The sequence below is a fragment of the Panthera tigris genome, chromosome D4 (assembly GCF_018350195.1).
Source record: "Panthera tigris isolate Pti1 chromosome D4, P.tigris_Pti1_mat1.1, whole genome shotgun sequence".
NCBI classification, from domain to species: Eukaryota; Metazoa; Chordata; class Mammalia; order Carnivora; family Felidae; genus Panthera; species Panthera tigris.
Genome location: NC_056672.1, coordinates 79,446,006 through 79,472,205, shown reverse-complemented (window position 1 = coordinate 79,472,205; position 26,200 = coordinate 79,446,006). Strand labels below are relative to the sequence as shown.

Sequence of the window (26,200 nt, the reverse complement as noted above, 5' to 3'; positions counted from 1 at the left end):
AAGTTCCGTAACGATTTTGACTGATGCACCCAAACGCACGGCGGGTAAGTGGCCTGGTGTGCGTGCGTATGTAGGTGAAACCAGACACGGTGCCTTAAAACATCCAGTTTGGTCGCGTGCCTTCGGAACCGCTCTGCAGCATCTCTGCGGACCGCTGCGCGCCAACCGGGACCGCGGCGCGCCGGGCAGCCCGCAGCCGCGCGAGCCCTGGGCCCGGCTCCTGGCGCGAACCCAGGAGAGCCAAGCTTGGGGGTGTTGCTGCTGCTCGTCCCGTCCCCACGCGGGATTTCAGGCAAGCCGGAGAGGGGGGCGGGCAGGGGGGCGAGCCCCAGGTGCGCATTCGTTTCCTCCGCGAATGCTTTTCTGAGTCCCGCATTTGTGCCAGGGGAGAAGGGCCGTGGCCGCGTGCCGGCGCCCACGCTGCAGACCCCAACCCCGAGCCTCAGTTTCCCCATCGGGGAGGCGCCCGGCCCCCGGGGCGGCGGGGGCCGCGGGGACCTGCCCCGGGCCTTCCCGGCTTCCGCCTCCCGGGCCACGTCCCCGGCGCCCCACCGGAAGCTCCCGCTGGGCCGCGGGGAGGCGACGGCGACGGCGGCGACGGCGGCGCCGAGGTTGGTTGCACTGCACCCCGCCCCCACCCCAGGCCACCCCGCCCCGGGGCTGCCGGCGGCCCCCGCCCCCGCGCTCCCGGGCCCGGGCCGCCCCGACTCCCGCTCGCTCGCGCGGGGGACTCCCCAGGCGCAGGCCTCCCGGCGCGGCCCGTGACCTGGACGCCGCGGCTGCGGAGCCCGCCCCCGGACTCCTACCCCAGCCCTTCCTGCGGGCAGCGGGGGCAGCCCCGGGGATTCGCCCCCTCCTCGAGGAGTGGCGGGCGCCGCTCTGCTCTCGGCACTGGGCACGCACCTGATGTGGCGGTGGCGAGGCGACAGTCACCTGCCCGGGGGCGGGAGGGATGCACGACTGAGGCTGGGGGGCACAGACAGGCAATCCGGCATCGGCCTCATGGAGCAGGGGGCTGTGGGGGACGCTATGGGATCGAAAAGCCGAGCGCCCAACCCCATCCTGGGGCCAGCCCACGGAGACCCAGGGGTCTGGTCAAGGGCGCCGGAAAGGGCAAGTGGACGGCTGGGAGGAGGGGGTGTATGCGGCGCGGAGAGACTCCAACCGTGCAGATCCCGCGGTGGAGCCATGGAGATGGGGCCAGTGGAGGTTCAGAGCAGAAGAGAAAGGGGTCAAGGAGAAGATAAGGAGTGTCCGGAGAAGTGGGGGGTGGGAGGTACACGGAGAGGGTGCGAAAGCCAAAGGGAGGAAGGGAATTTGAAAGGAGAAGCCACCAATGGTGTGAGGTGCTGGCCAGAGGGCAGGTTGGATAGCCGGGACAGGCCCCGGGCGTTTGGTGACTCCAACGCTGAGAATCTTGGGGAGATGGTTCCCGGAGATTCGAGTGAGGAATTCTCCATGCAGCCAGTCTTTTCCAGAAGTTCTGATAGAGTGAGGAGAGAGTGTCGACGCAGGGGAGGACTTTGGGGTAAGGGTGAAGAGCAGTTTAAAGCAGACCATGTGGTTAAAGCACAGGCTCTGGGGTCAGGGGTCCCCGCACACTATCTGCGAGATCTTGGACAAGTCACTTAACCAGTTTGTGCCTCAGTTTCTGATCTGTAAAATGGGGATGATGATGATGATGGACAATGCCTGCCTGTTAAGGATCACGTGAAGATTAGCTGAGACAGTTGAAAGTACTTAACGTGGCCCTAAAATGCCGTACCGATCATTTTCCACTTTTATTATTGGAACAACTTGGGCATATTTTGATGCTCATATGGAAGAGCTGGTAGAAAAGGAGGCATTGGAAGACCGAGAGGAGAGAAAGGGGACTAGGAGAGAGGGACCCAGAACTTGGATGGGAGGTAAGTGCCTGTCTATGCCGAAGGAAGGGAAAGAGAGAATTGGCGGGGATGCAGGGAAGTTTGCAGGTTTGGGGTATGTGGTTAAGGGACTGCCTTTCCCTTTCTCTGAAGTAGGCCTCAAGGCCGTTTGCTGAGAGGGCCAGGCCATGGCTGGCCCTGGTGAAGAGGGAGGTCCCAGTTTACACTGCCGTGGTAGGGTACCATGCCCTCTTTGCCAGGAGCCCCAATGTCGTTCCAGCGAAGAGGGGCAGTTGAATTTTTCTGGGGTCAGAGGACAACATCTGACCTGCCTTGCCCACTTACAAGGCTCAAGTAAAGTTGATGGGTGTGAAAACGCTATATAAGCAAAATTTACCATCTTAATTCTGTTCCCTGATCTTGAAGAGCTGGGAGCATAGTGGCCCTGAGTGGAACACCATGCCAAAGCCTTCCAAGCAGTCCCCTTGGGCCATGCACCACGCCAGGTTCCCACCCTTCACTTCATTCCGCCATCACACCAGACGGGGAAGGTGGAAACTATTATCCCCATTTCACAGATGCACAGACTGACATTCAGAGGAGTTAAAGGCCATGTCCCAGGACCCAAAGCTAGTAAATGGAAGACCCAGGATCCCAACTCCCATCTGTCAGACCTCAAAGCCCATGATTTGAAATCACTATGAAAGTTTGCAAAATCCAGCAGGATAGGAAGATGTGGATCTAGGTGAGAAAACAGGCTGGGATCCCTGCCCTCCATCCCAGCTCTGTAAGCGCCACCAAGTTGCCTTGTTTTTTGTCCCTCGCGCTTGGGTAAAAGAACACGGACCTTAGAGTCCCACAGACCTGTTGCTGATGCTCCACTACTGGGGGCTTTGACTTTGGACCAGGCATCTCGTTCCTCTGTGCCTATATGCGGCCAGTGGATTCTCAGCAGGTTGCTCTATGGAATAGGAAGGAAAATGTTGCCCAGGATGCAGAAGACATACCAGCGACCATAGTTCCTACACAGCCATGGGTCTCCGTCCCACTTGGCCACTGAGCCCAACTCCCTGCGACCTAGTATTTATTTCGAGCTTTGTTCTCCTCAGAGCCAGGACGTGGTAGCGCCTGACCCAAGTATGTGGCCACCTATGACTTCCTGAGTGGGGCATTGTGGGGGGGAGGGCCCAGATCATGGTCCCGAGGCCTAATTTCAAAGGAGGGGAGAGCCCTGTGTCATCACCGTGACTGACGAGGAATGCCACGGGCAGGGCCGGGGCATCAGAAGCCTCTCAGCTGCCTCCGGTGGCTTGGCCACCGGCTTCCAGAATCTCAGAGCCCAGAGGGGCCTTGGAGACAACCTGTTACGACTCCTTTTTTTTTTACAGATGAGGTTAAGAAGACCCACTGTGAGGAAGTGACTGTTACCTGAGACACTCTGGCCAGCGCACAGCTAAAGCGCCTGGAGCTTGCATTTTTGAACCAGCCTCAGAACCCTGGGGATTTCCACTGGGGCGGTGAGCACCCTCACCGAGAATTCTAGGCTGCGTCAGGGTGCCAGGGAACACCGGCTGTGACCGCACCACTGAAGTCCCCAGGAGGAGGAGGAGGAGGAGGAGGAAGCCAGCAGGAAGCAGCCCAAGGTGCTCAGAGAGGGGAACTTTTCACTGCAGTTCCTGAAAATCCGCGGTTCTTTTTTCTCTCTGACTTGTTTTCTTTTCTCTCTCACTTTAAAGAATGACTGGACACTCCTAAAGCCTTCAGTCACCATCCAGGGGATTTTTTGCACCACAAAGGGTAATTCCTGCCCCATCCCTGCTGTGACTCAGCCGTGACGTTGAACCACACAAGCCAGCAAAAAGATAAAGTTGTCAGACTCCTGCTCACCAGAGAGAACTCACCTCTTCTCTCAGCACAGACTTTACAGGCCCGGTCCCCGCCCCAGAGGAGCGTAGACGGGCCCCCCAGGCCAGCCTGGGACCCCGGGATGGCCTCTGGCTCAGCCAGCAGCCCCCGCCCAGCCCCTGATGAGAACGAGTTTCCCTTTGGGTGGCCCCCCACCGCCTGCCCGGACCCACCAGAGCCCAGGGCCCTCTGCTGTGCTGCCTGTCTCTCTGAGAACGTGAGGTGAGGGGTCGGAGGAGCAAAGGGTGGGTGGGCAGGGAGGGACCCCTGACAGGAGGAGAGGGTGAGAGGAACCGATGGCTTTAGGCAGGTGACCACCTGGCCGGGCCTCAGTTTCCACACCCTTTCCATGCAGTCCATGCCACTGGCCCTTCTGACTGGTGGTGGAGAGAGAAGCAGGCACTGAAAGCTGTCCTCACCCCTGCAGAAGGCCACCCGGGGCAGGGGGTGGGGGGGGGGGCGGGCTCTGCAGCCAGCGGGGCTACTTTCTGCCTGTGTGGCCTGTGCAAAGTGCCTAACATCTCGAAGCCTCAGCTTCTCCGTCTGTAAAATGCCTGCAAAGCTCTTTTCTGCCTCCCGGGATTGGTACGAGGCCCAACCAACAACGCACGAGCGAGTTCTTGTCAGGATGAGCATAAGCTCCCGTAGCAAATGACAAAGTGCCATAAAATACATCTCTTTCCACGATACCACCCACCTCCTTATACTGTGTGCTGGCAGTGCTTTTAAAGGGGAAGCAGATGTCTATGTTTATACACATCTATATTTATCTATTTCTGTATATTAGATTGTGTATATCCGCATATAAATACAGATACATGTATTTACATAGAATATACATTTTACATGTGTATCAAGTACATATAATATACATCATACATGCTGTATATAATATGTAAAAACGTGTATATTTGTAGTTACAATATAAATAATTCAGGTGTGACAATATGATCATCCACATCCCATCCGAGGCAACTATTATGCGCCTGCTGTGTGCTAAGCACTGTTTCCTTGGCTCTTCCAAGAAGGCAGGAAAGGTGGATACCGTTATTCTCCTGTTTTACAGATGGGGACAATGAGGCCTAATGGAGAGATTAGGGCAGCCTGTCCCCGGTCAGCTTCCTGGCCAACGTGCTCCCAAACTGCCTTGCGCCAACGTGACCTTTGCTTGGGGCTTTGCCTGGGGAGGCTGTGAGGAGCGGGGAGGATGTGGCTGTGGAAAAGCCAGGCGGGGAATGGGGGCGGGGGAAGGCGGGGAGCAAAGCTTGACTGCTTTTACCATCAAGCTGATTTTGGGGGGGTTCATCTCAGGCTTTTTGCAACGGGTCTCTTCTGCCCAGCTCCTGAATCGGTCTGCACCTGGCCAACCCATACGTCCCCGAGGCCTCGTTTTCCTCCCGTGTAAGCTGGGCCTGACGGGTGGCTCTCACTGTGGCTCAGAACCCCTCGGGAGCTTTCTCAAAGCACATAGATCCAAGTGTCATTGCGCTCAGAGTCTGACACCCACTCCTGGTTAGGAAACCCAGGCTGGTTGTTCTCTGAGGCCCCTTCTTATTCTGACTGTGCTCATCCAGAATTACTGAAAGTAAGAGACCCAAAGCCTAATAGAGGAAGCCGGGAAGAGCAAATATAACCACACATCCACAAATCCCTACCGGAACCCCTGGGCTCAGGTATATTTTGGAATTCGGGACTTTTTCAGATTTTAGAAAAGGAAGTCAGTGCATTACTACTTTATTCTTCCAGCGGGGACGGGGGCATGTTAATATTTCTGCCGTGAAACAGAAGGGCTCACACTACGTGGGGTAGATAAGGGTGATGATAGCCTCCAGTCACCCCAGGGCAGGTGTAGCAGCTAACTGAGCTCACTGCGAACTATGGGAAGGTACCGGGTGCCCAGTACTCTTGAAGTTTGGGAATGGTGGGTCTGGGGCTGCGGACCTACCTGCACCTGAAATCAGCTGTGAAACCGGGCACGGCCTGGGCGTTTGCAGCGACAAGAATGGAGGTTGGTGCCGAGAAGCCACGAATGCTTCACTCAGCAGGCTTTGTTCATGTGTCCCCAGGAATGGCGAGGATCGGATGTGTCCAAAATGCAGAGGGGACGACCCCCAGTCTGTAAGCCCAAGAAGCCTTCTGTCTCAGGAGAAGGTACGTGGCACGGCCTGGAAAGAGTATTTGTCCTTTTTTTTTCCCTTTTGTCGAGGTGGAAGCCATTGGGCAGCTGCCCACAAAGTCTCTGGAAGATACCTGCCCCCTTGTCTGGAGTCTGGACTGCATCAGTTTGTAAGCAGTGGGGGGACTGACATTCACAGTGGCAAGGGGACTTACCCAAAGATACCTCGCCGATCTGTGACAGATTCAGGGCGAGAACACCAGTCTAGACCAGAGGTCTGCAAGCTACGGCCCATGGGCCACATCTAGCTTGCCCCCTGTTTTTGTTTGTTTGTTTGTTTGTTTGTTTTTTGTGTGTCCCACAAGCTAAGAATGGCTTTTATATTCCAAATGGTTTTAAGAAGCCAAAGGAATGGCATCTTGGGACACGTGAAAATTTTATAAAATTCAAACTTCTGTGTCCATAAATAAAGTTTTATTGGTTTGCAGCCACTACCTGCTCATTTATTTACGTATTGTGCGTGGCTGCTTTTGCCCTACAACAGTAGAAGTGAGTAGTTGCCACGGAGGCTTCAAAGCGCTAAATATTTGCCATCTGGCCCTTTATGGACAGGTGCATCACCTCTCGATCGAGACACTTCTTTCTGCCCCTGTATCCAGGGACAGGGAGAGGCATTCTCAGCTTCTGTCTCAAGTTCCGCTGTGCTTCTAGGAACAAGAAATAGCTTTGGACGTGTGAGGGGCCAAAGACACATTCTCAGGCACCGCAGTTTAGAACTCTGTCCCTACCAAGCTGGAAGAACCCTCACCAGGCATGTCTCCAGGGCAGATTCCCGCATGCTGACCGGATCTGGTCCAGTCCCCCCGGTATATGACAAAGTGATAAGAATAAGGAAATTGTAGTGAGTTTGTGGGGGTTTTTTTTTTGTTGTTGTTTTATATAAAACTAGAATCTTTTCCACTTATAGAATCAACCTTTACCCTGGGATTATGCCCTCCCTGTACGTGTACAAATGAAACGACAGTGATAGTAGATGGCGGGATTTTTGATAAAGTGTTTACTTGGTAAAATTTTAAAAAAAAGTGGCAGTCTTTATGTTAATCTTCTGGCTTAAAAAAAACAAAACAAAACTTGTATTGGTCCCAAGCTGTAAGAACCATAGCTCTAAATCCACACCCCTGGTCTTACACGTAGGGCCCCAACACCCACTGGGGAGTCTCGGCGTGAAACGCCCTAGTGACCAGGGTCTCACCATTCGACCGCCCTCCCTGTCTGCGAGATACCTGGCTTCTTTCAGCCCAAGTTCCCTCCTTGTCCTGAAACCACAGCCCAGCGGTCAGGAGCCTGGTGACCAGGGATGTTGTAGACTCCGTGCGCGGCCAAGATAATGCCCGTGCCTGCTTCTCCATCTGTAAAACGAAGAAGCGAACTTGGCTTCTGCCAAGCCTTTCCAGGACCTGTGATGTCCAGAGTACCTGTGTGGGCGTCTCTCCTTCCCTCCTGTGGAAGCCAGAGGCCGACAAGTCTCCACACCCTCCTCTCCCTTCTCCATCCTGGCCCCCTTCCTGCAGAGAGTTGGAGGAATTTCCTGCCCCCGACCAGAGCTGGTTTTGAGGGCCCCCCCCATCCTTTCCTCAGCAGCCCCTCCCCTGCAGGCCCTCAAGGAAATAAGAGTGGGGACCCGATGCATTTTTCTAGAACTGTACAGCTTGCAACATGGTATAAGAGCTAATTGGATACACTGAGGCAGGCCTCCCCATTGGGACGTGTTAGTGAGCTAACCCTGAGACCCCAGCAGACCCCTGGCTCTGCGGGGCACCCCCCCACTCCACCCGCAAAGAGGAGGCCGTATGCTACATGCCTTCTGAGGCCCCTGCCTGCTTGAGTGCTCCAGGAAGATCGTTTCCAATTTGGTTTATGTTTGCCTCTTAACAAAATTAATACACACGCCTTGTAAAATCTCGGATAATATAAGTAAGAGAGAGTTTAGATCTCTCCAGGGCTTTTAATTTCTCATCTTTGTGAATCTGACTGAGGGGGAGCCTGACACCCTGTAACCTTTAGTTGTCCCCTTTCCTTCTGTCCCAGCTTCCGAGGAACTTTAGGGGATCCTGGCATCCTGCAGGGCACAGTTTGAAACTTGCCGCCTTAAATCCAATGAAATGACTCTAATGGTGGAATGATAGGAACCGTGACAGGCTTCCAGGTGGGAGCGGGTGCTGCCTGCGTGGGAGGCCTTTGCCTCTTGGGCGCAGGCAACGGCAGACCCCATCCCCACCCCCGCTTCCCCGCCTGAGGAGGTCGGCACTGCACCCCCAGTGGAAAGCTGGGGGCCAGCATGAGCCAGAAGTCTCACACCTGCACAAAGCCACGACTGGAAAGACCAGAGGTTCCTCTGACCCCTCCCGCCCCTGATGGGAACTTTGGGGGACTTTTGACCAAAGCAGCTGATTAGGAGTCAACACTTTGCATATGTGGTCATCCTGAAGTTTGTGCATCTGGGGAAACCTGGGAGATGGGGTGCGGGGTGGCCGGAGTCCGGCCGAGTCCAGCCCAGAGGTGCCCGGCCTTGTGAACACTTTCCATGCCATCTGCTTATCGGCGTGTCCTTGTCTTCTGACTTCATTAGAGTAACATCTGTCCCAGAAATGCTCACAGCCACGGGCTGATTAGCTAACGTAAGACACAGATATTAAAGGATCACCGTTGGCCTAGTTAGAGGCTGCATTCTTGCCTGGAATGACGTTCCTATAGAAGTGACCGTGAAATAGGGGGCAACGCAGTGGCTGGAAAATCACGTTCAATTCTGCCTGCCTGCGACACTGTGAATACGGGGGCGTCTCTCACTCTCTTCCCTTGGAGACAGCTCAGGAAGGCCAAAAGCAAGCTGGCATCTGATGCCGGTGGCTGACAGTAAGCCACGGGCTCGTTACCTCCTGAAACAATCACTTCTACCTCTTGGTTCCTCTTTGGACTGAGCCGAAGTCTGTTTCCCTTACGGCCACAAAAGGCAAGTCAGTCATAGGCTTCTGTCCCCCAAAGCAGGCCTGCATCTGTGAGAAGACACTGACTGTGTCCCTCTGGAGTCTGTCCCCAGTCTCTGTGCGTTTGAGATAACTGTTTCTCCCATTTCTCGGTGTCCCTTGATGTGTGATGCCTGGAAATGAACCCCTGCACCCTTACACTTCTGAACTTGATAGTTACATCTGTAACCTTGTCGACCCCATGACATCCTATGTCATGGGTGATGGTAATATTCCTATTTTACCTAGATTTTAGGTAATATATTGAGGCTCAGTGAGAAGGTGTGCCTGAGCCAAAGTCATACGACAAGGGGGGGAAGGCAAACCTAGGCCGATGGCGTCTTCTCTTGAGGGATCACCCCAAGTGTTTTATGCAGGTTTAAATAACACAGTCGGCCCAAAGTACTGGAATCCACCAAGTGCTGTGGAAAAACAGGAATAGGCAAGACTGCTTTCTACTAGGAGACTCAGGGAGGGCTTCCTGGAGGAAGTGGTGAGCTGAGCAGAAGGTCCCAAAGAGGAAACTGGCTCGGGTACAGAGGAGGGCAGGAACTGGCAGGTAGACAAACACTGACCCGGCCCGCCCTGTCGCCATAAAGTGCCTATCTCTCAGCTGACACCAGAGCAAGACCTGAGCCAGCCTCTGGGTCTGATGCAACAGTGTGGTCGGTGCCTGGCCCACCGCAGGCCCTGTGTTCTGTGCAGTGGCTTCACAGAGGCCCTTCTTCTGCTCTGGCACTCTCTTAATGCTCTCACATTCTCGGAAGCCCACAGGCCCCCAAGTGGGGGGGGGGGGGGCTCTGGATGACCCCATCACAAAGGGCCTGGGTAAGCAGGGTGGCTGGGAACACCACATGCCCCCAGACTTCTCGGATACAGACAGAAGGACAAGTGTTCCCTCAGGGCTGGGGTTTTGTTTTCTGTTTCTGTTTCCTCTTCAGAGAAAATTCCACTGCGAATTTTATTTTTAGCAGTTTGCAGGCGGTGAGGCCACTCACACAGGGGCCGCTCATGGCACCAGACATATACCAGGCTTGGCCCGGGACAGATGCCCCGTTCTTCCTCTGCAACCCCAGCCTGATTCCCTCTCCTGCCCCTCAGTCCCCAGCCTTCAGGTGAGGCCACCCTTTGGTGAGAGGAGGGACCCTGGTCATGGACTCCAGGCCCCTGGCTTATACCTCGTCTTTGCCCTGGACTTGCATCACCCCCTGCAAATCACTGGTCATCCCTGAGCTTCAGATTCCCCACTTGGACGACAAGCAGAACCTCAAAGCCCCAACCTCCTCCTCATGGTGCCGTGAGATCCGATGGGGCGGGCGCTCACACAGGTGCCCAGAAGGCAGCAAACCCTTGCAAGGTCCTGGAACTACGGGACAGGAGACCCAGACCCAGCCTGGTGTGACCTCAGACGCGCCATGACTCAGTTTCCCCATCTGTATGAAGAGGAAGCTGCTGGCACCCTGCCTGCCTCCAGAGATCACTGCAGGGATCCCACGAGATAACACGCAAGAGTGCTTTGGTGCAGTTTCAAGACGAATACGCCGAGGATGTTCCTCGCCTCCCGAGGAAATCGAACGGCAAAATAGGGCTTTACGGGATTAGTTATTAAGAGTTCGAGAGGTGATAAGTAAGTGAGAAGCACGTATGTGACAGCAACGGGAGAAAGAAAAAAAAACGTCCTAAGGGCAATGCTTAATCCATAGGAATAAAAATACAAATAATATAATACCACTGCTACTAATCGTGGCTAACATTTATTGAACACTCTGATGGGCAGAATGGTATCCACAGATGTCGACATCCTAACTCCCGGAATCTGGGACTGCGTCATCTTACATGGCTGGATTGGTCTGCTCAGCCTGCGGTGACGAAACACCACAGACCACGTTGGCAGAAACAATAGAAATTTATTTTCTCATGGTTCTGGAGGCAAGAAGCTGAAAACGGGGTGGGTTTCACCTGAGGCCTCTCTCCCTGGCTTTGTCGATGTTGTTTTCTTCCAGCATCTTCAAATCGCCCGCCCTTGGTGCCCAAACTTTCTCTTGTTATAAGGACGGCAGTCCTATTGGATTAGGGGCCTTCCTAATGCCCTCATGTTGACCTCTGTAGAGACCCTGTCTCCAAACACAGTCATGTTCTGGAGGTTAGGACTTCAACAGATGAATTGGCGGGGTCAGGGGAGGGCGGTGGGGAGGGGGGTGGGGGGAACACAAGTCCGCCCATAACAGCGGCAAAAGGGACTTTGCAGATGTGATTAGATTAAAGATTGAATTGAAATGGAGAGACTACCCTGGATTGTCTAGGTGGCTCCAGGGTCATCACAAGGGTCCTCATAAGAGGAGGGCAGAAGAGTCAGAGAGTTTGGCAGCTGTTGTGCTGCGGACTTTGAAGGTGGAGGAAGAGACCGTGAGCTGAGGGACGCAGGCTGTGGCTGGAAGGAGCAAGGGAACGGGTTCTCCTCCTAGAGCTTCCGGAAAGGAACTCAGTCCTGCCGATACCTTGAGGTTAAGGCTTCCGATCTCCAGAACTGTCAAGAGAATAAATTTGTGTTGTTTTAAGCCGTTGCGCGTGTGGTATTTTGTCACAGCAGCAACAAGTAACTCATACCACCGCTTGTAAGCATCGGCTCATGTAATCCTCACAACTCCATGAGGCGGTTGGGGAGCGTACTATGATTATCCCCGTTTTGCGGATGAGGAAACTGGGGCAGGGGGCGGTTAACGACTCTCCCAGGGCCGAGCAGCCAGTGTGTGAGGTGACTGAGATGGGCTTTGCACCCCCACGGGCTGACCCCAGAGCCCGCTAACCCGTGCGGCAGTCCAAGGAGCGAGAGGCGGACCGTGGCGGGCCTGTGGGCAGCCTGGCTGGCCACCTAGGCCTCGGAAGGCCTCCCGCGTCCACCTGCCCGTCCCCTGTCAGCCACGGGAGGCCGATCACAGGCCACGCCCATCCACGCATCCTGATACATCCAGAAGGTGCTTTCCGAGCCGCAGCGCGCTTTGCCCGCACAGACCACACCAGCAAGGTGCAGCGGCCAAAAGAACACGTGCTCCTCCACCTGTGGGTGATGTCTGAAATTCCACCCTTAGTTTTGTCACTTTTGCTTCGTTATCCCTTCTGTGACTCACTTCAGACTTAGGGGGCGAGAGCTTACCCCTGGTCCGTCCCTTCATTCAGGAACCGGGTCCGCTTCTAGCCTCAGGCACTCCATTGTTGCCAAGTGTTGAAAGCTACCTGCTGGGAGAGGCCCTGTCGCCACAGGCTGGGTCTCTGCCAAAGCTGCCCTCTGCCCCCGCCCCGGTGAAACATCTGTGTTCCATTCCTTGCCGGGAACAAGTTGTGCTTGAAGCCCCGGGGCAGGCGGTGAAGGGGAGGGCGGCCCTTTGCTGAGCTGTGTTCTGTGCCCCACACCAAGTATACTCAGTAAACCCACAGCTCTTGTTTATTTTACTTCTAAAGAATAATAACTAGTGTGGCCTTGTATTTGCTTAGCCTAAAAGACCTCTCCTTTCCCCCCACTTTTCTCCGTATCTCCCTTCATTTTGCCGCATAACATTATTCTTTTTTAAAAACAAAGCTCTTGGAAAAATCAAGGTATTACTTATACGCAATAAAACTCACTCAAGTGAATTTCGCTCGAGTTTGACGAATGCCAAGCAATGTATACATCGTGTGACCATTACAGCAAAGGTGGTGAATGTTTCCACGCCTGAAAAAGCTTCCTCGTGCCCCCCGGCTAGTCGGTCTCCCCAGCTGCGGCCCCAGGCAGCCACTGAACCCACTTTCTGTCGCCAGCGTTTATTTTTTTCTAGAATCTCCTAAGAATGGAATCATAGTATGTAGTCTTTTCTTGTAGTGTTTGACTTCTTTCACTTACCGTAATGCTCTGGGGGTTCTTCTGTGTCATTGCACGTATCGGCAGTTCAGTTCATCTGATGGCTAGGGAATGTTCCAGCATGTGGACACAGCACACTTTGTGTATCCATTCACCCCTTGATGGATGCTTGGATTGCTTCCAGTTTGGGGCCATAATGGAGAAAGCTACTCTGAACATTCACACACACAGGGATGTGTGTTTCAGGTTCTCTTGGGTAAATTCCTAGGAATGCAATGTGTGGGTTGTGCAATAACTTTATAAGCGTGCTTTATAAGAAAGTTGCTTTTTAAGTATCATTTGACTGTATGATATACTTGCATCAATTTTTCCAAAGTTGGGTGTATCATTTTTCACTCCCAAGTTCCTCCACATCCTCACCAGAAACTGATATTGTCGCTCTTTTTTAATGTTGGCCATCTAGTGAGTAGATCGTGGTAGTTCACTGTAGTATTTCGTTATACTTCGCATTTCTGGGATGATGAGTGATGTTGAGCATATTTCCATAGGTTAGTTAGTTCCTTTTCCAATGTATGTATTCATTATTTTGCCCATTTTGTTAGGTTGCTTGTCGTTTATTGAATTGTGAGAGCTCTTTATATATTCTGGATACAAGCCCTTTATAGATAATATGTTTTGGAAAATTTTTTCTGCCAATCTCCCATGAGTTTGTTATTTTTTTTAATGTTTATTTATTATTGAGAGAGAGAGAAAGGCAGAGAGAGAGAGAGAGAGAGAGCACAAGCAGGGGAGGGGCAGAGCGAGAGGGAGACCCAGAATCCCAAGCAGGCTCCAGGCTCTGAGCTGTCAGCACGAAGCCCGACGCGGGGCTCAAACTCACAAACCGTGAGATCATGACCTGAGCTGAAGTCAGATGCTTAACTGACTGAGCCACCCAGGCACCCCCTCCCATGGGTTTATTCTTGATAAGAGATGGTGATATTGTGTGGAAAGAGCTCTGTGGCTCTGCTGCTCCATAGCTGTTCCTTCCTGGGCAGACTCTTTCCCCTCTATGAGCCTCAGTTTCTTCATCAGTAAAATGGGAACCAAAAAAACTATTCTGCCTTCCTGACAGTGTTGTTAGGGGCCCTGATCAGAATCATGATCATGAAAGCATTTTGTAAACTCCTCAGGTGCATAAGTTGGTTAACAGTGTTGTCAAGTTGCTGTCGCATCCTGTCTGCGTCCCTCCCCGCAGGGCACACATTATCTGTAAGGGACAGCAGTGCAGAGCAGACATGCCTCAGTCAGTCAAGGATGGATTGCCAAGGAGGGGGGTGCATTTGGGAGCAGCGGCCCCCTGGGCTTCAGGAGGAGGGAGGTGCTCAGTCATGCAGCCCAGCATGCTCCCAGTGTCTCCCCTGGGACAATGCTGGGAGCACAGCTGTGACAGACCCCCAGACCCGTGGGGCCCACCAAAGAGCGAATGACACCTGTAGGGCTGGGTGGAACATACCCCAGTGCAAGAAGTAGCAGCACTGCCCAGGATCATGACAGAGGCCTTGACCCTGTTGTGAAGGACAGTCCTGCAAGGGCTGATGCTCGAAGGAGGGCAAAGAGTCATCCAGGCAGAAGGAACAGCCTGTGCAAAGTCATGTGAGCCAGCCCAGCTCATGCCCTGGCAGATCCCAGTGCTTTGCAGGGAGCCACAGTGGTGGCCACTGGGACACACGTGACACCTAATGACCTGGTTATTGTTTCCAGGATCACCCCGAGGTGGCTGAGGCTGAAGTTGGGTGCCCCTTTGCTGGTGTTGGCTGCTCCTACAAGGTAAGCATCCGGATGTGAGAAAGGAGACCTGCCCACTTCAGCCCCTCCCAGATTTTCCCACAACATCAAGCTACTCCTCTGGATGTCCCTTACATTAATGACTTCCCCGAGCAACAAATCCCACTAGTGAATCATCCCCGTACTCAGGAAAGTTCTTCTTAATGTCTCACCTGGGCCCCCGTAGCATCGCTAAAATACACCCCCTCCCCCACCCCCCACCCGGGCCTCTGTCCGTGGTCCTGAATTATCAATGCACTCAAGGGCAGGGCAGAATTGTTGCTCTAGAGGCTGGGGTGCACATGGCTCAGCCTGGGCGTGTCTGATGCCAGGATCCTCATCCAAATCCCTCTTGCTACACACACCCTTGTGCTGGGTGAATGGATCTGACTTTCCTTGGCAGCCGTTGGGTGGCAGGTGTCTCCCCCGGTCCCTGGTTCTCCTCAGCCTTCTCTGTTTTCACTGACCAGCCCCGCTGTCTCGACAGGGGAGCCCAAAGCTCATGCAGGAGCATGAGGTCACCTCCCAGACCACACACCTAAACCTGCTGTTGGCGTTCGTGAAACAGTGGAAGGCCCAGCTGGGCTCTGGCCTGGGCTCTGGGCCCCTGGCCCTGGAGCAGAATCTGTCAGACCTGCAGCTACAGGCGGCCGTGGAGGTGGCTGGGGACCTGGAAGTTGACTGCTACCGGGCACCCTGCTCTGAGAGCCAGGATGAGCTGGCCCTGCAGCACTTAATGAAAGAGAAGCTCCTGGCTGAGCTAGAGGAGAAGTTGCGTGTGTTTGAGAACATCGTCGCTGTCCTCAACAAGGAGGTGGAGGCTTCCCACCTGGCTTTAGCAGCCTCCATCCACCAGAGCCAGCTGGACCGTGAACACATCCTGAGCTTGGAGCAAAGGGTGAGCATGGGAGGCAAGCTTACCTTCAAGGCTGGCTCGGGGGTCCCCTTGGCCCCATCTTGTCTCCAGAGCAGCGGACCAGCCGCCTTCCTTCTAAGCATTCTCCGCGCGCAGAGCAATCACCCCTGCCCATCAGAAATATCTCTCCCGTGCTCAGGAAGAGCACCGAGTCTCAAGTTGTAGTCCAGGGCAAACTCCTCCATCCAGCATGCTTCATTTCCTTTGCCTGAACTTCTTCCTTGAAAGGATAGTCCCTTCCCAAGCATCTCATTCCACTGGTAGACATTGTTCACTATGAGAAAGTTCTTCCTTATGCTAAACTAAAATCAGCCTCTCTGTGTCTCCCCTGCATTGTTCACTATGAGAAAGTTCTTCCTTATGCTAAACTAAAATCAGCCTCTCTGTGTCTCCCCTGCATTGTTCAGGGCCCACAAAACAATTCTGCCTTCTAGTCCTCATAGAAGCCCTTCAGATATAGTGTTTCCTTCTTGAAGCTAAACATTCCTGGTGTGTTCACACCTTCATCAAAGCACATTGCTTCATGCTGTCCTCATATGCTCTGTCTCAGTCTCTAGAGAATTCCCCACACTCGGAGGGTGGTCCCAGACCAACTCCAGATAATTCACCTATCTGATAGTTCTTGGTTGAGCAAGACTATGCCCTCCTTTGTTCCAGAGCTTATACTTTTCTTGATATAACCAGTCACCATGCTAATGTTGTTTTTTGTTGCTGGGTTTTGGTTTTTGGGGGTTTTTTTGGGGGGGGGGGTGGAGGGGTGATGGTCCAGCAATACTATATCATTGTCTCAAGTTGAGTTAGGCCTGGATTTTCGTTTCAGCTCCACCATTAACTTGCTGGGTAGGTCTGAGTAAGTCGTTTCCCCTCTCAAGATTTTAGCTTTCCCATCAGTAAAATCAGGGATTCAATTTCCTTAAAGGATATTCACTTCCATTCCTACCTTCCCTACCTGAGCATACCCAAGAATAAATCTGTATTTTTTTCAAATGTCAACGGGGGAACCCACCAGAAAAGCAAGGCACTGGGTTCAAGTGACCGAGTAAAGCCTCTCTTCATGTAACTCTTGCCCCAGTTAGAAGGAGGGCTCTCTGAGGGCAGCAACCATGGCTTCAGTCCATCAACAGCCTTCCTGGCTCTACTCTTACATGCCAGGAACTTTGCAAGGCCTGAACACAGAGAAAAATGAGCATGGGCCCAGCCTTCGTTAGGAGAAATCATCTATCTGGTAGGAAGGGCAGAAAGATGCATCTTATAAACCTGCTGTAAGGGGGGCGCCTGGGTGGCTCAGTCGGTTAAGCGTCCGACTTCAGCTCAGGTCACGATCTCACGGTCCGTGAGTTCGAGCCCCGCGTCGGGCTCTGGGCTGATGGCTCAGAGCCTGGAGCCTGCTTCCGATTCTGTGTCTCCCTCTCTCTCTGCCCCTCCCCCATTCATGCTCTGTCTCTCTCTGTCTCAAAAATAAATAAACGTTAAAAAAAAAATTAAAAAAAAAAAAAACTGCTGTAAGGGCTCTGTAGAACACAGACGAGAGAGAGAGACCAGCTGAGCGAGGGCAGTAGTTGGAGGCTTCCCAGAAGAAGGGCTGTGTGTGCCAGATTCCTGATGGATAAATAGAGGTGGCCGGTGGAGAAGAAAGGCAGAGGGATTCCAGCCGGGAGGGACAGCATGAACAGAAACAGATACTTGAGGGAGGCATGGTCAGGAAGGCATACTTTCAACAGATCTGTCTCTCTATGCTATCATCCCCTCCCCATCCCCAAGCTGCATTCTGGTGTCCCTGGCTGAATGGGCTTCCCCACAGGTGGTGGAGTTGCAGCAGACCCTGGCCCAGAAAGACCAGGCCCTGGGCAAGCTGGAGCAGAGCCTCCGCCTCATGGAGGAGGCCTCCTTCGACGGCACCTTCCTATGGAAGATCACCAATGTCACCAGGCGCTGCCACGAGTCGGCCTGTGGCCGGACCGTCAGCCTCTTCTCTCCAGGTACCGGCTCCCCCCGGGGCACAGACCAGCAGGGGGAGGCAGGCTCTCCTGGACCCAGGAAACAAGCAGGGACAGCAGCCCAACTCTGTGACTGCCATGCTGTGACCGCTGAGGCCACACTGGGACCGTGGAGGAGGCAGGCTCCCCGCCCAGCCACATGGAGCTCAGGCTGTTTGAACCGGGCACGCCTTCTGCCTCCCTGAGATCAGTCACATTCTGCAAATAAGAATAAGATTGTTGTCTACTTATGTGGCTATGGGCTACGAGAGAGTGCTGGAACCAGAGCTCGAGGAAATGAGAGGGGTGCAGAGGATGCTTTCCACAGGGGCATCCCGCAGGCCCCTGCCGTCAGAGAGCCAGTGGCCTGAAGTCAGGCCAGTGGAGAGTTCAGTAAAACGTGCCTTCGTAGCTTGAGGGTAGCATGTGAGTGAGTGCTTTGTAAACCTGGCCACTTCGCATTCATTTCTGGGGCCCCTGGGCCTGGCTGGTTACTCAGTAGACTTTTCTCTGAATTAACCGGTGTCCGTTTCTGTAACAGTGTGTATATTTGTGCACAAAGTTCTCCGACCTATGTGCTTTTCCCGACTCCTAACACACATGCGTCTAAGTAAGGGGGTGGATCGTTAGGAGGATTTCTGCAAGTTACAATCTTATTATGGGTTTGTTTTTTTTTTTTTAAGTTTTTAATGTTTATTTGTGAGAGAGACAGAGACAGAGACAGAGCGCCAGCAGGGGAGGGGCAGAGAGAGAGGGAGACGCAGAATCCAAAGCAGGCTCCAGGCTCTGAGCTGTCAGCATAGAGCCTGACACGGGGCTGGAACTCACGAACCGCCAGACCATGACCTGAGCCGAAGTCAGACACTTAACTGACCAAGCCACCACGGTGCCCCTCTGCAAATTACAATCTTAACAGCCTCTCACGTTTGCCCCAGCTTCATACCTTCCCTGTTCCTCAGCTCCTCTGCACCCGCGACCAACAGGGCTGGGAGGAAGAGAGGCATTGGCCTTTGCTCCACAGCACAGAGCAGGGCTGGCTCCCAAAGCCGGGCCCCTTTCCTCAGGGGCAGCCCCCTTCATGGGGTGGCCTCACCTCCTCCACGTAGGCCTTTTTTCCTCACTTCTTTCCAAAGGGGGGGAAAAAGCAAGCAGTGTCTCTGGCTTCCTGTTTTACCAAAATGTAAGGGGACAGATGAGTCAGCCTGTCAGTCTGTCCCTCCTCCACCTCTTTCTGCCTGCCCCCGCCCCACCATCTTCCATCAGCCCCTCCCAGAGGGGCCCTCGTGGTGACAGCCACTGGCACCCACGCTTGGATGGCCCCTTCGGCCACCCACGGAGAGAGCCCACGGTCCCCTCTGCGTAATCACTGGGGGATGATGATTCATCCCTCAGGGGCCTTCGCCGAGGTGGCAGGCAGAACTGTGAGCTACCCCAGTCTCCCCCAGCTTCCAGGGGACCCCCACCACTTGGCCTAGGGCAGCAGAAAGAGGTCAGTGTTGTGGGGCCCTAGGCCTGGCTCTGCCCCAGGCACACTGTGAGACCAGGGCCAGCCCACTTGCCCTTGCTGGGCTTGGTTTCCCCATTGCAAAATGCAGGTTAGTTAAATCAAAAGTGTGGTCCGGGAGCCAACAGCATCACCATGCCCCTTCAGAGATGCACATTCTCAGTCCTCGCCTGGCACGAGTGCATCAAAGTCCAGGCCCGGCAATCTGTGGTCTGACGCCGGGTTAACAGCCACTGAGCTAGATGATCTCCAAGAGCCTGGTTCTCCTTGATGCCCTGGAATGGAGAAGAGCGCTGGATTCCAGCCCCAGATGGCTTAGTCGGCTTAGTCGTAAGCCACTGACCTTGGGCACGCCTAGCACAGGTCCCAGATTCCTCGCCTGCAGGTGCAGTGCCCTCCAGCTACCCCTGTGCTGACTCTGGCTTCCACATTTCAGCTTTCTACACTGCCAAGTACGGCTACAAGCTGTGTCTGCGGCTCTACCTGAACGGGGACGGGACGGGGAAGAGGACCCACCTGTCTCTCTTCATTGTGGTCATGAGAGGGGAGTATGATGCTCTGTTGCCCTGGCCTTTTCGGAACAAGGTACGGGCTGGGGGTGGGTGGGGGTGACCGGGCGGGGTGGGGAAGCCTGTGCCCTGGTCCCCTCTGCATTTCAGTTTCCCTTTTATAAGAGAAGAGCCGGAGTTCACGTCTGGTATCCATGGCTATCATGAGTCCAGGGACTAAAATGCCTGGGCCAGCTCCCCGGGATGGCACGCAGAAATGAAATTCACATGCTGGGGTGAATAAGGAGAACTTCCTGGTGGAGGTGCTGGGGGGCTAGACTGAACTGGCAGCATTTTCAGAGAAAAGGGAAGGAGGCAGTTAACCGCTGAGCACCTCTTAGAATGGCCGCGATCCAAAACACTGACAACACCAAATGCTGGCAGGGACTTGGAACAGCCAGAACCCTCGTTCGTTGCTGGCAGGATTGCAAAATGGGGCACCGCCACTTTGGAAGGTAGTTTGGCAGTTTCTTACAAAATTAAACATACTCTTACCATATGATCCAGAAACCACACTCCTTGGTATTTGCCCAAACGAGTTGAAAGCTTTTGTTTTCAAAAGCCTGCACACAGATGGCCCTAGCAGCTTCGTTCATAATTGCCAAAACTTGGGAGTAGCCAAGACGTCCTTCCGTAGGTGAGTGGATAATATTATCCGTGCTAAAAAGACATGAGCCACCAGGCCATCGAAAGACAGAGAGGGCCCTTAAATGCAAATCACTGAGTGAAAGAAACCAGTCTGAAACGGTCTCTACAGACTGTGTGGTTCCAGCCATATGACATTCTGGAAAAGGCAAAACTATGGAGACAGTGAAAATATCAGTAGTTGCCAGGGGTTGGGGGCGGGGGGAGGGGGCGAAGAGGAGGCAGAACACAGATATTTTTAGGGCAGTGAAACTATTCTGTGTACTGTAATTCCGGATACATGTCATTGTACATCTGTCCAAACCCAGAGGATGAACGCACAGCACCAGGGGTGAACCCGGAGGTCAGCTGGGGACTTTGGGTGATTATGATGTGTCAGTTTAGGTGCGTCAGCAAATGGACCACCCTGGGGTGGGTGCTGGGGGGGGGAGGGGAGGCTGGGTAGGAGCAGAGGGTATGGAGAGATCTCTACATCTTCCATTCGCTTTGGCGCTGCACCACAAACTGCTCTAAAAAATAAAGCCTATTAAAAGTATTTAGAAGGAGGATAGGAGCAGGGAGGTGGGGGAAGGCTGGGCACTCCCTGCAGGCAAACAGCAATGGCAAGGGGGCAGGGTAAGGAAGGGGTGGGGTCGAGCATACAGACCTCAGCGAGGGTGGAGGGTGGAGGGTGGAGGGGGACGGACGGAAGACAGGTGGGGCAGGGGTGGGGACGCCACAGTGGTCTGGGTATGAGTCAGTCGGCAGGTCGTGGTTCCCATGCCTGTCAGGGAGAGTTTTAAAATACCAACGGCTAGTCTCACTGCTGTAAATGGTGAGGCCTGAGCATCAGGGTTTTTAAAGCTTTCCCAGGGCTGTCTAAAGTGCAGCCAGAGGCACCCGGGTGGCTCCATCGGTTAAGCGTCCGACTCTTGGTGTTGGGTCAGGTCATGATCTCCCAGTTGGTGAGTTCCAGCCCCGAATCGGGCTCCACACTAACATCAAGGAGCCTGCTTGGGATTCTCTCTGCACCCCTCCCCCGCGCCCCTCCCCCCTTACCCCCCCCACCCCGGCGCCAAATAAATAAATCCACATTTTAAAATAAAGTGCTGCCCAATTCAAGAACCACTATGGTAGGCATCGGGTGTTTCAGTGACAGGTGCCGGAGAAAGGGGTGTGTGTCACACGTAGATCATTGGCTTCTGAGGGGCTGCGTATCTGTGCATCCCAGAAACTCCATTCACATTTCAGGGCATTGACTAACAGCCCCTCTGCAGAAGGCCTGTGTGTTCTTGCCCCCAGCCTTGCCCCAGAAGATTCCAGCCGTAGTTGATGGATCAAACAGTTCCCAGCAGGAAGGGGCGCTGGAGGCCATGGAGTCTGGCCTCCTCGTCGGTGCTTGGTCCCGCCTTTAGCACCCGACCAAAGTTGACCACAGCTCTGAATTCCCTCCCTTCTGATCCCTACTCATGGGGCAACCCTTGAAGACTGCTCAGAAACCAGATGCTTCCATTAACCGGGTCTTGCCGCATGCCAGGTGTGGTCCCCACATTGCTGCTTTGGCTACCAGTCTGCCTGAGCTCAGGGGCAGAGGGGCTGTATAGGTGTCCCTCGGTGCTGCCGCCCAGGGCCTGACCTCCCACCTGCCCCCTGCCGCACAGGTCACCTTCATGCTTCTCGACCAGAACAACCGCGAGCACGCCATCGACGCCTTCCGGCCCGACCTGAGCTCGGCATCCTTCCAGCGGCCGCAGAGTGAGACCAACGTGGCCAGTGGCTGCCCACTCTTCTTCCCCCTCAGCAGGCTGCAGTCACCCAGGCATGCCTACGTGAAGGATGACACCATGTTCCTCAAGTGCATCGTGGAGACAAGCGCTTAGGGCGGGTAGGGACTGTGCGAACCACACCTGACTCCCGAGCGAGCACCACTGGGGGTTTAGTAAGATGACTGAGGTCCTGCCCTTGGCGCCCAAGATCCCAGGGCACGATGTTGGGCCGGGCTGGCAGGATCTCAGCGGGCCTGCTAGACTGACCGTGGCTGGCCATCAGCTTAGGTGGCAGGGCCTTGGGCTGGGACCACAGGGGCAAAGGGTCCAGGAGACGGCAGCTGGGTCATTCGTTGCCCTCTGCACCGAGCACACAACCCTGCAGGTTGAGGCGACTGTGACCAAGGGAGGGAGGGACTACGGACCAGGCCTTTGGCATGGATGGTGAGCATAGGGAGGAGCGCCTGAGCAAAGAAATTCTCAGACAGGAAGATCTCTGCCCAGGGCGGGAAGGCATCAAGTTGGGGCTTGGATTTAAAGACGTTCAAGTTCCTTCCAGCCCAGAAAGTCTCCAGTTTTGGGCCTCTGGCCCAGAAGAGACCTAGGACTTGAAGGGGTTCTGGAAACGTTCAGGAACCTCATGCCCACCAGGCTTCTGACTCTCCTTCAGTACCACCAGGTGGGCTGGGCTGGCCTGCACAGCACCTGCCATGCCGGGTCTGGCATCTCCGTTCCCCACTGTGCAGGGGCCCGCGTAGTCCTGAGCCCCGTGCCCGCCAGCAGGACTCCCCTGCACCTCCTCCAGGTGAAAGCTCCCAGGATCAGCTGGAAGAAATGTGGAGAAGGAGGGGGGCACAGACTCTCTGCTCTCCTTCCCTTGGAGGCCCCACCACCTTCGCACTTTCCTGCATCTCGTGTCACCTAATTAAGCAAGGTATTCACTTCTCTCAGTTGACTGATCAGGGCCTCTGAGCCACTGAGCAGAGGCTGTCCTTTTCAATATGTATAAAACCAAAGAAAGAAATTTTTGTACATTTCTGTTGAGGTTTCCATGAAGTGCATATCCAACCTGGGCCCAAACCGGGTACCCCACAGCGCCTGAGCCTCTTTATTTGAAAATGGGGGGCAGCACCCTCGCTGGCCCTGCCCCGTGCACGGGGTTTCACGAGGCCCAAATACAGCAAGGAAGCACGAGTGCTTTGTATGTTCGACAGTACCTTGCTGTGCGTGAACATGCCAGGCTTCCTTCTCTTGCCCCCGCGGCGGACAGCTGGTCAGTAGTGGAGACTTCCCTGCTTCCCCTGGACAAGTGGAAGCAACACGTAGAGGTCTGGCCCAGCAAGTTCTGGGGACTCCTGCCTCAGCACCTGTGTCCTGGCGAATGACATCTTCGTCCCCCCACCCTGGGTGCTGAGCTGACGGGATTGAGGACAAGCTGCTTCTAAAGACAACTGCTGTTCTTGCCTTTGCTCACACGTTTCTGATGGGAAGAGACACATCCTCGCTTCTTACAGCGTGAGCGGCAGCCACTGTTTCAGCAAAGCCTCACTGAGCCCCTCCTGTCCTCCCCTCGCCAGACACTAGGGGGGAGGGGTTAAGATGTGCGCCCTACCCTGGAGAAACTGAGTTCAGTGGGGGGAACAGGTACATGAGTAGATCTTTGAAACTGATGTGGAAGAGTAGCTCAGAGAAGGCACAGGATCCCAGGTCCATTGGGTGAAGCAGGAAGGGAGGGCTTCATGGAAGAAGTGACATTGAAACTCAGCCTTAAAGTATTTTGAGACGCAGAGGATAGGAGTGTGGGGGAGGGGGGAGACACCAAGGTGGGAGGCAGTCTTGGCTTCAGGGAGGGAGGGTGTGCGAGGCAGAAGCATGGAGGGGAAGGGAGGGGAAGGCTGTAGCACCCAAGGCAGCAAGGCAGTCCCAGCTGTCTGAAAGCAGCACCAGGAAGTGGGGTGGGGGGGGAGGTTCTCAGATCGCCCGCAGGTGATCCTTTGGGCTGTTAACAGCAGGACGAGACGATGATTTAAAACATTCAACGGGCGCCTAGGTGGCTCAGTCAGTTAAGCGTTGGACTTCAGCTTAGGTCATGATCTCACGGTTCGTGGGTTCGAGCCCCGCGTCGGGCTCTGTGCTGACAGCTCAGAGCCTGGAGCCTGCTTCAGATTCTGTCTCTCTCTCTCTCTCTCTTCCAAAATTAAAAAAAAAAAAAAATTAAAAATTAAGATAAAACATTCACCCATGTGTTTTCCAGCAAAGCCCTGAGATTAGTGCCCTGTCACCTCACTTGTCACCTCACCTCTCCTCTCTCAGGTGATTCCAGGGGAGGGAAGGCAAGGTGGAAGCAAAGCCACTGTTTCTTGGGTCCCCACAGCTCCCCCGTGAGGCGGGCACCATGTCACCCCGTCTTAAAGATTGGGAAGCCGGGACCAAAGAAGCCAGGTGCCTTGTGCAAGGTCAAGTGGGAACAGGGAAGTGGAGGAGGCAGCTGGAATTAGGAGTCGGGTCTTTGGTTTCATGTTATTTTCCTTCCTCTTCAAGCTTCCCTTTGGCTGAAGGCTGTGTCTTCTGCCCCGATGAGGTCACATCCTCATGGGAGGCCTCAAGAGGCAATAGGTCCCTCCGCTGCCAGCCACAGGGGCCAGCCCTGTGGGCACACCCCGACCCTGATGCCAACCCCGACCGCCCCTAGGAGGAGAGGGTGAGCACGGTCAGCACCGAGAGCATTTGCCCACAGCTGGGGGCTCACCAGCCGTCTCCTCACTGTGGTCCGCCAACAACCCTGAATAGTAGGGACAGCTATTTTTTAGGCCTTTAACTGCTCATTTCTTACTGGAAGAGACACACACTCATTGTAGAAAAACTAGAAAAAAAACAACTACAAAAGTAATATATAGAAGGAAGTAAAAGTCACCCATGAGCCCAGCATCCAGAGGGACTAGGGACGTTTTAGTACATTTTCTTTGTCTTTTTTGAAACAGTGGATGCAGACACACGTAGACTTTTAATTATGCAGCGAAAATCATAGCAATGACAGCTTTATGCCCTCCTGTTTTCATTGACATCCCACTGTAACATTTTACCATTAGCCTCTTTCTATAGGCAAAGGCACAGAAATTAAGAAAAGGGAAGTAACTTTCTCAAGGCCACTCCAGGTAAGTGGTGGAATAAGGATGCACCCTTGTGATGGGATTCCCACTCCGATGGAGAAACGGAGGCACAGAGAAGCGCAGTGACCCACATGAGGTTGCACTTCTGAGGGGTGAGCCCCCAACTGAAGGTCTGGACTCTTCTCTCTCCTGCATGGCGTGCCAGCGGGGCTCCGGGGGAAGTCCCAGGACAGGATTGGCTTTGTGGGTCTGGAAGAGACAACACGTCCAGAAGCTGGTGGGCGGGACACCACACCCACAGCCTGGGCCAGGGGACAGGGATCTGTCCTCTGCCTTCTGGGATCTGTCCTCTGAACCCCAGCAGAGCAAACAGGACGTGCTCTCCCCTACTGACCCTGCCTCCCTGCTGAGCTCGAGAGCAGACACTGACGAAGCCTCAGTTTTCACTTGTGCCACGAGGCTGAAAATTCTAATGTCCCAGTGTTGTGGCCAGGGTGCCAGGGTCGCAGAAACCACTAGCTTTGTACACGGTGGAGTCCCAGTCTGATGAAAACAGAAACAAGGATCCCAAACAGCCGTGGGTGCCTCACCGAACAGCAGACTCTGTGCCGAGGGCTTGGCGTGCGTCACTTCAGGAACCTTGCGTAAAAGCCCACGAGGAAGTGTGATGATTTTCTCCCGTTTCATGGAGGAGGAAACGCAAGCTCTGAGGAGTAAAAATCATTCACTCAAGGTTACACAAGGGCCAGGAGCCAGGACTTGGATCCAGATCAGTCTATGACAGGTCCAAACCCTACAGTCCAGTGACTTGATCCACATAATGTCGCGGAAATGACACAGAAGGGAGAGATCCGGTTTTCGTTCTGGGCAGACCACAAGTTGATTTTTTAAACAGCCGTAACAAAATGATGATAGCTTATTTATTGAGCACCTACTTTACTTGGCTTTACTTGCAAGGACCACACTTAATATTGATAACTGGCTTGGGAGGAAGGTTATCATTTCTTTCACTCTATAGATGAAGGTACAAGTTCAGAGAGGCCAGGCAAGTTCCCCAAGGACACACAGCTGATAGGCAGGTTTCTGCCCCCACAACCAGAGGTTTTACCCACTGTGGCATCCTCTCCAGTGCTTTGGGGGATGGTCAAACAAATGAGAAGTTTGTCCAGCAGTCTTCTGGGCCAGCTGCCATCCCTTCTTCTCCAG

General features: G+C 54.1%; 1 protein-coding gene across 5 annotated transcripts; it reads left to right on the top strand.

Annotated features, from left to right (window-relative positions):
• Positions 1–490: 490 nt before the first annotated feature.
• Positions 491–23,993, top strand: TRAF1 (TNF receptor associated factor 1). Of its 5 annotated transcripts, none has more exons than XM_042964325.1 (9): positions 491–611; positions 3,254–3,508; positions 3,602–3,662; positions 5,837–5,921; positions 14,488–14,553; positions 15,038–15,448; positions 17,268–17,445; positions 19,383–19,531; positions 21,780–23,993. In XM_042964325.1, exons 4-9 carry the CDS (start codon positions 5,853–5,855, stop codon positions 21,996–21,998), a joined length of 1,092 nt encoding a protein of 363 aa, XP_042820259.1. In that variant the 5' UTR covers positions 491–611; positions 3,254–3,508; positions 3,602–3,662; positions 5,837–5,852; the 3' UTR covers positions 21,999–23,993. The 5 variants fall into 5 exon arrangements, with proteins under 5 accessions (XP_042820259.1, XP_042820257.1, XP_042820258.1 ...); XM_042964323.1 differs by having other exon boundaries at positions 3,602–3,992; XM_015543083.2 differs by lacking the exon at positions 491–611 and adding an exon at positions 740–1,907 and having other exon boundaries at positions 3,602–3,992.
• Positions 23,994–26,200: the final 2,207 nt, after the last annotated feature.

Coding starts and splice junctions, on each gene's coding strand:
- TRAF1 (XM_042964323.1), top strand. CDS start 3,853: ATGGCCTCTGGCTCAGCCAGCAGCCCCCGCCCAGCCCCTGATGAGAAC. Junction 15,449..17,267: donor TCCTGAGCTTGGAGCAAAGG/GTGAGCATGGGA, acceptor GCTTCCCCACAG/GTGGTGGAGTTGCAGCAGAC. Junction 19,532..21,779: donor CCTGGCCTTTTCGGAACAAG/GTACGGGCTGGG, acceptor CCTGCCGCACAG/GTCACCTTCATGCTTCTCGA.